Source organism: Patagioenas fasciata, chromosome 2 (assembly GCF_037038585.1).
Source record: "Patagioenas fasciata isolate bPatFas1 chromosome 2, bPatFas1.hap1, whole genome shotgun sequence".
Taxonomy (NCBI): Eukaryota; Metazoa; Chordata; class Aves; order Columbiformes; family Columbidae; genus Patagioenas; species Patagioenas fasciata.
The window spans coordinates 19821661-19834334 of NC_092521.1; the positions used below are offsets into that span (position 1 = coordinate 19821661).

The window sequence follows — 12674 nt, forward strand, 5'->3', positions numbered from 1 at the left end:
CTTATTTTTAAATTATTAGTTTGAGTTTCAAATTATTAAATTATAAATAAATAATTGTTAAAACAGCTGTCTTTTTTTTTTTTTCCCACCAGCTGTAGCAGAAGCGAAACTTCGTGATGATCAGTATACCCTTGACCACATGCGTGCTTTTGGCATGTATAATTATCTTCACCTTGATTCCTGGTACCAGGATAATGTCTACTATGTTGATCAATTCGGAAGGGTTATGAATCTGTCAGTGACTCTGGTAAGAAATTTTTTTTTTTCCCAATTACTGCATTTGAAAAAGTAGGGAGTAGATACAGTAGAAAATGTGGCAAGGAGGATTTTAATGCAAAAACTGGGAGAAGCTATTGCCAGGAAGACAGATAGATCGACTAAAATGCAGTTCAACAGGGAGGATGAAAGGCTTTTAAGTGAGGCTTCTAACATCTTTTCATTAATAGTATTACGTTAGCATTGAAATAGTTTTGCAACTTCTTCCATTCTGGGGAAGATAGACATATGATGACAAGCTGAAGAAAAGAGTAGACACATGTATTTTAGTTGCTGGCTGTTTCTCCCCTATGTTACTTGATCTTTGTGGTCATTGTATTTACAAGGAGAGAAAGAAGCTGTACACATTAGAATTAGAAATGAAAGCCTTTATACACATGAATAGGTTAATCTAGGCTTCACTTATGGGAGGCAAAAAGATGCTGGTGGTCCTGCACAAACTTACAATATTGTCTAAGCGAGCTAACCAAGTCTGAAAAAACGTGACAGTTCTGCTTTTATACTGATGTTCTTAAGTAGCTGAACTTTCTTTTGAGTCATTTTAATGCCTGGATGCACTAGTTTCCATTACAAAGTCATTTGTCATTCTGGAGGGGAAAGGACATGGCTCTGTGAACGCTGTGTTTCTGGTACATGCAATTGTAGTGCTCAGTCATCAAGGAACAGAAGGCTGATCACTGGTGCTGATGTTTGCAGCTATCACAATGTCTTAGCTTTAAATGTGTAGTTTAGAGTAAGGCCATATATCTGACAATTTTGAGTTGTATCCTGTTGAGCATTAAATATATGCTTATATTTTTTCACCATAAAGTAGGACTTTTTTCTTTCATTACTTTGATTAACTCAATCCTTTTGACTTCATCAAGTATAGCTTCCTAAATATTCATCTATGCAGAACAAAAAAAAAAAGGTCCATAATTTATCCAGTTGTTAGCTAATTTAAATAGTGATGCTTCATTTATAACCAGTTATTTGATTAACATTTTGTGTTGAGAAAGTAACATGTAGATGCTCTATTCTTATGAGATTTGCTCTGGCAGTAAATTATTCTGGGCTGCTGTTTGATTTTTACATAAAACAATGTTGATTTTATATAACAAGTCACTTGAGTTCTGCTATGAGGTGTTAGCGTAATTCTGGAAGATACAAAATGTGTCACGTACTAATACTTTCCTACTATCTATAGCTGTTCCTGTTCATATATTTTGGTATGGCAGCTCTTCGCAGTTACTCTAATCTGACCCTTGGAATCGTGTTCGTTGTCATAAGATTAATTACACTGTGTGAATGTTAAATAGAAGGAATCTTTAAATGAGTTGTGTGGAGGAGAAAGTCTTTAACCTTTTGTTAATCAAATGATTCAGAATGACTGCATACTGCTGAGATATTTAAAGTTTATGGAGTCTCTTCATATTCTTCTCTCTAGACTACACAGAACATTTTGCTCTGCAGTCTACAGGGTAGTGCCCTAAATTGACATGACTCCATGTAATTTTCAGGTTTGGAAAGGAAAATACCTGTTGTCGTGCTACCTTGTGGAACGAAAGAAAACACATGGGTGGTGTGTGATTTTTTGTTTTTGAGAGAGAGTGCAGCTTAGTCTGTGCAAGGTTCTGGGAGTGGAAATTACTAGGCTAGGGCTAAGCTGAGAGAAATCCTGAAATGGTAATTCTAGATTTTCCAGGAAATACAGGTCTGCAGAGGATGGTAGACTGAGAACTGGATCTGTGAAATAGTTCCTTCACTTTTCATAGGACATACAGGGAGTTGGAGCCTTTAGCAGACTCTTGCTGAGACAGAACAATCTTCTGGGACTTCTCCCAAATCTTTTGAGATCGTCTGGATTCCCAGTAGGAATGTCTGAAAGAAAGAAGCTTGTCAGGGAAAGCCTTCTGTGAACAGAGGCTTTTCACAATCAAACTTTTTGTGGTTTATTCTTTGTTGGTTAACCTTGGCTCACTGCCAGACACCTGCCACAAGTCTCATTCCCCCTCCTCAACAGGACAGGAGAAAACGAGGCAGAAGAGCTTGTGGATTGAGATAGAAACAGGAAGATCACTTACCAATTACCATCACAGAAAAACCAGACTCGGCTTGGGGGAAATGAATTTAATTTATTGCCAAATAAAAATGCACTAGGATGATGGGAAACAAAGCCACACAAAGCTCCTGCTGGGAGCTTGCTCCTGCATGAGCTTTCTATGGGTGGCACGTGGATACCTGCCCACTATGGTCTTCCACGGGCTGCAGGGCAACAGCCTGCTTCCCCGTGGTCCTCTGTGTGGGCTGCAGGCGAACGTCTCTCCCACACCATCACTTCTGCTGAGGGGCTCAGCTGTGCCCGTGGCAAGGCCGCTGGAACTGGCTGTGCCCCGCACAGGGCGGCGCTGGCCTCCCCTCACAGGGGTGCCCTGCAGCCCCACTGCCCCATGGCACAGAACCACAGGACATTCATTCCCTTAGCAAGAGGACACTAAAGCCTGTAAATGTCTTTCTTAACAGATAAAGTAGGTAAAGGATTTTACAGCAGGCAGCCATTTGCATTTTTACATGCAGTAAATTGAAATAATAAATATTCTTTCCTGAGACTGGTGAGTCCGTTGGAACCTTCAAGAAAATGGCACTTGGTTTAATATCTTGTCATGAGTTTTAGTTCCACTGGACTGAAATAAAAAGCTGCTGTCTTGTGTCCTGATAATCAGTTCAGTGCTGTTTTGCAAAGGAAACATGTTTGCGTATGTATAAAAGGGAATGTGTATTCAGAAATATCAACAAGGTGTCTCATTACAAATGTGCCTGGCCATATTAGGCACATGTATATTACAAATAATGTTTTCAGCCAAGTGTAGATTACAAGTTAGCAGCCAGAATTAAAATTTATGTCAGTCATCTTTCAAACAGAAGATGAAACAGGTTACCATGCTTGTCATAAATCCAAAGTGAAAGAACACATAGGCTTTTTAACACGTAATTATTTCTAGTTCTGCTTCCGGTTCCTATTGCAACTTAGCATGGCGGTTTGTTAGTTATCCATATATTACAAATTATCCCTGCAACTTATGTGTTTAAAAAGATGTCATCTGTGAAGTCAAAAACCATAGATAATACCTTGCCACTTGCTCAACATCAGACAAAATTGAAAAAGAAAAGTGATCAACATGAACAGTTTTTCTAAGTCAATGGATGGGTATCCAAGTGGGGTTTTTTTATACCAAGTTGGGAAAGTTGTTACCCTGACTCGACTGGAAATACTGTATAAATGCTTTAACTATTGGACTTATTTCATTCCATAAACCAGAATCCATGATTTGTTTTCAAGACCAAATGACTAGTGTAGTGATGGGATTACTGAGTTGGCTTTTTTTGAGTTGTAGGGTTTTTTGCATCTGACCTGACTTTTCTGGTTGCTTGATATTTGTAATATCAGGATATAGCTGGAAAATAATTTGAAGTTTTCTCCTCTAGCAGTTAAATATGTGGACTTGATTTCTTGACCTTCAGCTCTTCTTGCACAGATGACTTTGTTTCTTTTTATATTCAAATACTGGAATTGAGAAATTGTTGCAACTGTAACTCTTCTCACAATTAAAAGTCCTTAATGGTATCTGTATCTCTCTGAATACCAGTAAGAATTAACTGTGAAATGCTGTTTCTGTAACTTTCAGTTGACTTAAATTCAGAACAACTGTTAGTGGCACCAGAAAGAATGTAGGAATTCCTTTTGAAACAAGTCATAATAAGGCAACACATAAAGAATAACAAAATCTCTCTAACTTCTGTATCAGGATTTTAAATACTTGGCTCTTCATTATTCAGAATGCTAGGTGTGGACATTTTTGCACAGTTAGAGAGACATGTCCAGTGCCTAAATGTTTTGATTTTTCATAAAACCAGAGTTGTTTTGTATTAATTATGGCTACTTTGTAGAAATTGCCTTATAACTTACAGCTTTTATTTTTTCTTTACTCTTTTGATATGTTGTTTCTTTTCTCATTCTCTGTGTTTTCCTTGAAAATTCATTCTTACTTTAAATCTCTTGTGAAGGATCGCTTGTTTATACAGTATGACAAACTGGTTTTGACCTTGGAACAATACAATTTCTTAGTACAACTTAAAAAAATTCAATCTTTCAGGCATGCCACTTTAAATCTTGCAGGCATGCCAAAGAGCATCAGTAAAATTTCACTACTTAGCTGTGTAAGCTGAGACACTTACTTAAATGGAGCCTGGCATGAGGGATTTGGGAACAGTGAGAATTTTTAAGTTTGTATTTTACATTTTACCTCTTGTACCTGCACACTGGCTCCTTATCCTGAGCACTGGAGAACACCCTGGTTTGGTCTGCTTGACTTTTCCTCCACAGGCAAATTTCTATACAAATTTGAAATCCGAGCTGCTTAAAAGACTCAAAATCAGGGTTAGTGTCATAGGCAGGTGTGGCGAATGAGCTGCTGAAAGGAAAGGGGTTGTTGTAATAGTGAAGGCAGCCACATGAAATCTGGAATAGATGAACAGAATGACAGTGGCCAAAAGGAAGCAGAGTGCACTGTCAAGAAGTGTAGAAATGGGTAGAGCTAGGACTAAAGGCCAGTGGAAGAGGTAAGAGTGAGACTTGGTAGTGGAAAAATAATTAAACGAAGGAGGAATCTTTGTAGGGAAGTGAAGGGACATGAAGAACTGGATCTGATGAGAAACTGCACCTAGTTTTTTCTTAAAGAAGCTGTGTTGCTGTCATTTAAATGTAATAACAGGGAGAAAGTCTGACTTCTGTTAAAATGACTATAGTTGTTTTAGCCAATTCTTACTAGTATAGTATATGACTGTAGTATCAGCATCCCCTCATACTTCTGCAGCAGGGAGTTACTATTAACCTCTGTTAACCAGCAGCTGAACAGAGAAACAGTAAGTCAAAAAGCAAATCTGACACAGATTTTGTTTCAGCTCTGAGCAAGTCCATCATTTTCATTGTCAGACTGAGATCAGAGACTGTTCTAATAAATACCTAAAGTTAAACTAGTGAGCAGAAATGTGAATAACAGCATTTCCTTTCTTGCCTATAGAGAGGGAGGATTTGTAATGTGTACTGAAGGTTGCTTTACACTCATTCAGGTTGTGTATTGAGTCCTGACATTCCTGCTCAGTGCTGATCTATCTGATGTGGGCTTTAGAATATTAAATAATTGATAGTTGATTTTTTTTTTTAAATACATCCAAAACTATTTGAAATTTATTGTTAAGATTAACTTGAAGCCCAACAACAGTGTGGACTTCTATAATGTTACATAGAATAGACCTGTAAATCTCTGTTAACAAGGCTGGTGTTTCCTTTTTCCATGATAAAATGCATGGGATTTTGATTACTTTTTTTTTTCCCCTCTTGGCAGAGTAGTCACAGAATCACAGAATTGGCCAGGCTGGAAAAGACTTCAGAGATCATCAGGTCCAACCCTTGGTCCAACTTCAGCCCATTTACTAGATCATGGCACTAAGAGCCATGTCCAATCTCAGTTTAAAAACCTCCAGGGACGGTGAGTCCACCACCTCCCTGGGCAGGCCATTCCAATGCCTGATCACTTTCTCCGTAAAGAACTTCTTCCTAATATCCAGCCTAAACTTCCCCTGGCAGAGTTTAAGCCCATGCCCCCTTGTCCTATTGCTAACTGCCTGGGAGAAGAGACCAGTTCCCACCTGACTATAACTTCCCTTCAGGTAGTTATAAAGAGTGATGAGGTCACCTCTAAGCCTCCTCTTCTCCAGACTGAACAACCCCAGCTCCCTCAGTCTCTCCCCATAGGTCATGTGCTCAAGTCCCTTCACCAGTCTTGTTGCTCTTCTCTGGACCCGCTCCAGCACCTCAATATCTTTCCTGACAACTTGCTACAATGGAATGATTTTATTATAGAAAATACTGCCTTTCAGTAAAACCTTAAGATCAAGTAAAAGATGACAAAGCCAAAATTCTTTGTATCTAGTGTTTGCAGGCTAGTTTGGTTTGGTTTGGTTGTGGGTTTTTTTGTTTGTTTCTTTTTCTTTCTTCCTTCCTGAGCGTGTTATAAACTAGTGGAATACTTCAAGGGGCATAGTGATGCAACTGAATCTACAAAGTAACCCTGAGTGCTTTCAATAATTAAAAATCAAATTTGCATCTTTTCCGTGGCAGGTTTCATAGTAGCCCTTGTGCCTTTTTGTAGTACGCAGTAATCTCTATATTAGAGTTCAAGTAGGCCCAAAAGGCAAGCAGGCTATCTATTTGTCAGCTGGTCTTTTGCTATAGTTTATTAAAATGGCACTTATTCAAATCCAGTTTATCTTGCTTGCTTTCAAACATGTTTTTAATGCACATCTGATTTTGATAACATCTGGAAAATATGAAGGATTTGAAATCCCCTCAAATACAGGATTCTCAACAAGTTAGGCTATGTTATGCTTTTGCATGCACAAATGTGCTCTTTCCATATTGCATACATGTGCACAAGTGTAAAGAGCTTGGTGTTTTGTATGTATATTTTTGACTGCCTTATTTCATAGCTGAGAATGAGTTTCTTTTACTATAAGTAGATCTGTATGTAGATGATTTCCCCCCTGCCTCCCAAGGTATCCATTGTTTGAGTGAAGACAGAGGGACACGAGATGCCTAGAAAGTATTATAATAATTTGTGGCTGAAATTCCAGGACCTGTAATGAGATGGTGTTTTAATCTGGTAACTTTTTTCATTACTGTTTCTTAATCTTGTGCCTACCCCTGCTGTAGTAATAGAGTGCATTTTGAGTAGCACAGGATAGATAAGTGCTTGTTCCTCCCCCAGGTTTTCAATACAAAATATAATTCTGTTTGTTTGTGCTACCTTTCACAAACTTGTAATTATCTTCAAAACCGTGCCCGTAATGTTTTTCTTTCAAATTCTGTTTTTCTATTTTTAAAAATATATTTCTGCGTAAATATATTTTCATTTTAGTGACACTCATGCTGTTTTTAGTAAAAAGGGAAGAATTTATTTATTGTTAAGCAGAGTTTTCTGATTTGTAGAGTTTCTAAAATAATTGTAGATCAACTGATTGGAAATGAGCCTAGTAAAATAAAACTGAAAATGGATTAATTGCCTCCGTTACCGTTAGATGTGTTCTCAACATAGTCTATTTGTTGTTAGATTAAAAAGATAGATTTTATTTAAAAAGGGAAATGTTGATCTGTAAAGGCCAGTCAGGCATCGTTTTTTCGAGAGAAGATTGTTTATTTGTTCCAATAGATGTAGACACATACCTTCATGATAAATGGTTCTTTAAGATACAGAACAGAAACAACAATAATTGGTTTTGTTTGTTATTTCTGGAAGACTTTTTTGGAAACCTCAGATCAGATCCTCAAGTCTGTGAATCAGTATAAGGGGCAAGGTGGTGAATGTATATATGTGTGTAAATTATACTATTAATGTCCAATATTTATTTTAGAATCATACAACAGCCCAGGTTGAAAAGGACCTCAAAAGCCCATACAGTTCAACCTTCCATGGGTGAAGAAGCCCGGATGAGATGATTTGGCACCCTGTCCAGTTGCGTCTTGAAAACCTTCAGTGATGGGGACTCTGCCATGTCCCTGGGGAGGTTGTTCCAGTCATTGATTGATCTCACTATAAAAGAACTCTCTTATGTCAAGGTGAAACCTCTCCAGGTGCCACTTGCACCTGTTGCACCTTGTTATCTTTATGTGATTCCTTGTGAAGAGAGAGCCCCTGTCCTCTTTTTAGCTGTCCTTTAAGAATGGGAGAAAGACGTAACTCCTTCAGTCTTCTCCCATAGGGCAAATTCTCCAACCCTTTGATCGTCTTCATGGCCATCCTTTTGACCCTTTCCTGACCATGTCTTTTCTCAGTTGTGGGCCCCAGAACTGGACACACTACGCCAGCTGTGGCCTGACAAGTGATGAGTAGAGTGGGATGATCGTGTCTCTATCTCTGCTGATAATGCTGCTGCAGATGCAGCCCAGGACCCCATTTGCTTTTGTTGCTGCAGGGATGCACTGGTGACTCATGTACAGCCTGTCCACCAGAAGCTCCAGGTCTCTTTCAGCAAAGCTGCTCCCCAATCACACAGATCCTAGCTGGTCCTGCGCTCTTTGGCTATTCCATCTCAGGTGCAGGACTTTGCCCTTGTTTTTGTTCAACCTCAGAACGTTCTTGCTAACCTGCTCTCCCAGGCTGTCTGGGTGTCTGTGCAAGATGCCTCTACCTTGTGATGTGTCTAGCTCATCACCTAGTTTAGTGTCATCAGCAAATGTGGTGAGGGTGCTTTCAATCCCATCATCCAGGTAATTTACGAAGGTGTTGAACAGCATGGGGCCTGGTTTCAGTTCCTGGGGAACCCCACTTGTGACAGACTGCCAGCCCATCTTATTTAGCAACTACTTAGTTCAGTCAAAAAACTTTGAGAAATTAAATTCTGTTTCAGTTATTTCAAAGATTACAGAGATGTGACTGTGATGTTGTTGAATCTCCAGTCTGCATCTTATGTTTTTGGCAGTAGTATTTTGTTTGTGCTCTCAATGCTGCAGCCAGATCTGCTTAGTAAGTAGGTGATCAAGCTGTGTTGCTGATAAAGCATCTCCTGATGGTTTTTTAAACTGTGATGCCAAGTTCTTCTCAAATCATAAAGATTACGTCACTATTTTTTTTTTTTTTCTGACAAGCTTCTTGGATATTCAGAGGTTACTTCAACTCATAAGAGGTAAATCGTAGTCCTAAGCAGGTGGTGGTGGTGCTGGCATCCTGCGAGCCAGATCATGAGGAGTTACAAAGCCTTATTCAGGAATGAAAGGGCTTTATGTAAGAGTGAAGGCACGAGATAAAGAATAATCCCTGAAAGATATCCTGGAAGACATGCCTTTGTACTTAATGACAACAGTTGGAAATCCAATTTACAGCATGAAAGCAAGTTCTTCTGTTAGAAGTAGCAGGAAATGAAGAAGGCAAGACTGTACTAAAGCAGGAGTTATGAGAACAATTACTAGAAATATAGATGAAATTGCTAATCTAACGTTCATTTTGTACTATTATTCAATCAGGCTGATTTGTGTAAATTTTATACAGCAGGAAAAACTGGATTTTTCCTTTAATTATATGTGTCATTTAAAAAAAAATACATTTGTCTTAATTGTTCGGTGCAGGACTTTATCTGTGCACTTTGCTCACTATAGTGTCTCTGTTTATTCATGCTCAAAAACTACCTGTGCTTATAATTTGGCTTAAAAACAAAAAACAAGATTGCAGTGTGCCACTGGTGCAACACACTAAATAAATTTATCCTGATGTATAATATTATCATAACGTGATGGAAAAGTTATTTGAAAATATGATATGAATTAGTATAGCTTTTCTTTCCTAGCTAGTCACAACTGTTATTTCTCTAACTTATTGACTAAAGTAACCACACTAAGAAGGCTGAGATGTCATCTTGAACATAGCAGTTGTGCAAGAGAATAAGCTAAAGTTCTCTCTAATTTAGAAGTGACTTTTTATGAACTAGTTTGAGTACAATTCTGTTGCTTTCATTTCTTTGAACTTTGGCTTTAATTTCTTTTAAAGTCTCCACATTTTTACTGGGACTAGAATTATTTGATGTAAGGTATTAATTATATGGAGATGTAGGGGGGAAAGAAATTAAAAGCCTTTTTTTAATGCAAAATGTAATTAGTGCTGTAAAATGGAAGTGAAAAAAAAGTGAGTGCTGAAATATAATTTATAGAACACTCATGTTTTCAATAAATAGAAACCCACTCAATGATGAAACTTCACCACCTTTTCCATATATGTGGGAATGATGCTTGCTGCCCACTTTTTTCCAAATATGCTCATCTTCACGAAGAACCTGGTGAATTACTGCTCAGATTTGTTGTTCTTAATTTGTCTGTAATATATACTGAAATTGATAAATACTTCATAAGGTCTTAGTGTGTGACTGTTTGCTTATAGGACACTGCTCTACAAAAACCAAGAGAAGTTTTCAGGCTACCTACGGATTTGACAGCTTATGATGATCGCCTCTGCGCCTCAATGCACTTCTCATCTTCCACGTGGCTCACCCTCTCTGATGGAACGGGGAGACTGTATTTAATTAAATCAGGCAAGCGTGGAGACAGTGCCTCTGAAAAGTGGGAGGTAAGTCTTGCAATAACATATTTAAGAATCGTACTTCTACCAAATAATTATTCTTCTTATATTTCATATGAGAATTGCACATATGTGATGTTGTGAAGAATTAAACTTTAAATTCTAACTATGTCACTGATACAGGATTGTGTTCAAGTATAAAAATAATTGATTTTATACTAATGACTAAATTAATGATGGTTTTATGCACAAAATATTGAAAATTTAAGTGTTAGAAAGAGCACAACCTTTTGACTGAAGAGGAATCTAAGTAAAAGTGAGCGTTTCTGAATGGGTAGCTAAGTGCTTGTCCAGTTGAACTTTATCTAAAAACAGTTTCCCCTTTCCCGTTGCTCTTCATATGTGTCTGTCTAGGCTTTTTTTTCCCCCTCATATTTTATTGTTTGCTACTTCAACTGGCCTGTGGAATAATAGAGATATATGTTTTAAAGTCTGAAATTATTGTTAACAAAGTTAAAAGTTACTTCTACTTTTAAATTGGGAGATTCCTGCTTTGTATGATGATTGTGCAAATGTATTTGTGCTTGAAATATACACCATTTACTTCGTGCCGTCTTAAAATGCATCCACAGAGACTAGAATAAAACTTAAAACAAAATTGGTGATTAAAAGGCTTTGATAAGTAACCCTGAGGGTTGCCTGCAGAGCAGGTGTAATGTAAGCAATATTATTTCCATCTCTCTGATGGGGGAAATCTTCATACTGTTCACTTACCTCTGGAAAAATAGAGGTATATAACATTTTTAAATAAAGTTGTTGGTTGTAACTGAAGTATGGTTTTATTTTTCTCATGATTAAATTGTTTGCATGATTAATTCCTTTAAAGAGTCTTGATGAGTGATTTTTGTATCCACATCAAAGTGATCTTACTACAATAATGATGGTATTGGTTATTCTGCTTGGACACAATAAAAATTAATATAATTAGGTTACATTTCTATCTGAGCTACTGAGTCTCGTGGTCTGTGGTTAATTCCTCTTTATTAATGGAAAACAAATCTAGTATAAAGCTCCCACATTTTGCATCTGTTTTCTTTATTAGAGGGCCATTTCTTAAGCAATCAAGGAGGCTTCAGTATTGTCAGGAGCTCAAGTATATGTCCTGAAGTGGAAGATGTCAGCATGATAGATTAACTCCTTCTGCTGCATCTTTTTAGAGTTCAGTGACTGGGAAATGGTCATCCTGTTCTTCACATGGTTGGTAATGAATGCCAACTGGTTTTTAATCTGTTCTGTGTGAGAATGCTGATACATAAATAAGTTACACTGGAGTTACCAGGGTAGCGAAAACATGACATTCATATTCAGATTCTGTCACCATTTAAATTCACTTTCTGAGTATTTAGAACACCCGGTGGTTTAGAGCGATGTTAACATGCCAACCCCACAGATGGTTAAACTTCTATCATGTTTTAGTAGCAACAGCTGGATTGAGCCTGTAGTCATTCAACCACTGCAGCTTGAATTCCTTCTCTTTTATTCTTTTGTTTTCATGTGCTAATGTTCTAGCAAATAGAGAATGTTTTGTTTCTTCTTCTCCTCTGCTGTTTGGATTCACTTTGGTTTTACATTCTTGGGGTATTTGCTGGATGACTGATCTTTTGAGAAAAGCTGAAATACTTCGTTTCTAGAATTGAAACTTCCAGCTATAGGTACCAACTGCTAAATGTCTCAAGCTACAAGACTTGAAGTCCTCCTGTATGAAATTATTTCATGTTAACAGTGGTGCTTATTACCCTTTCAATATGACAGTAGTATTTACATACTCTGCCTACACAGTCCTATCCAAATATGGACGGACTTTTCCAAACTGTGTACATAAAAATTAAAAAACTTCTAACCCTGGCTCCTCCTAAATGTTAATATTATACACCTTAATTTAGTTATAGGCCTTCGTTTCTGATTTTGCTTCATAAACTTGATAGAGAAGGAAAATTTTCTCTCTATATATAGACATTGGCCAGACAAAGAGAGTCTCCCTCTCCTTGGTACTGGTTGATGATGAAACACTGGCAGCAATGAACTGGACCTTTTTATCTTCTTGTTTGCACATGTCAAGGTCTACAAAGATTTTTAGGATGTTTGTGTGTCTGGGGAAGTAGGGAGGGCCTTGGTGAAACTGCCCACATTTTCACCTTGAGTGTGAGACTGTTTTCCCCAGTTGATACACTGCGTTGATGGATCCTGTTTTCTTCATCAGTTGTTGTACGTCGCTTACTGTGGTAATAAACAGCT

At 37.7% G+C, this 12674-nt stretch overlaps 1 protein-coding gene across 3 annotated transcripts in view; it reads left to right on the forward strand.

Moving 5' to 3' along the window:
• NUDCD1 (NudC domain containing 1) overlaps window positions 1-12674 on the forward strand; it is a 42920-nt gene that overhangs the window by 8071 nt on the left and 22175 nt on the right. For all 3 annotated transcript variants that reach the window (XM_065830891.2, XM_071803854.1, XM_071803855.1), the window contains 2 exons: window positions 93-247; window positions 10242-10427. In XM_065830891.2, coding sequence (XP_065686963.1) covers window positions 93-247; window positions 10242-10427 — 341 coding nt within the window. The remainder of the gene's footprint in view (window positions 1-92; window positions 248-10241; window positions 10428-12674) is intronic.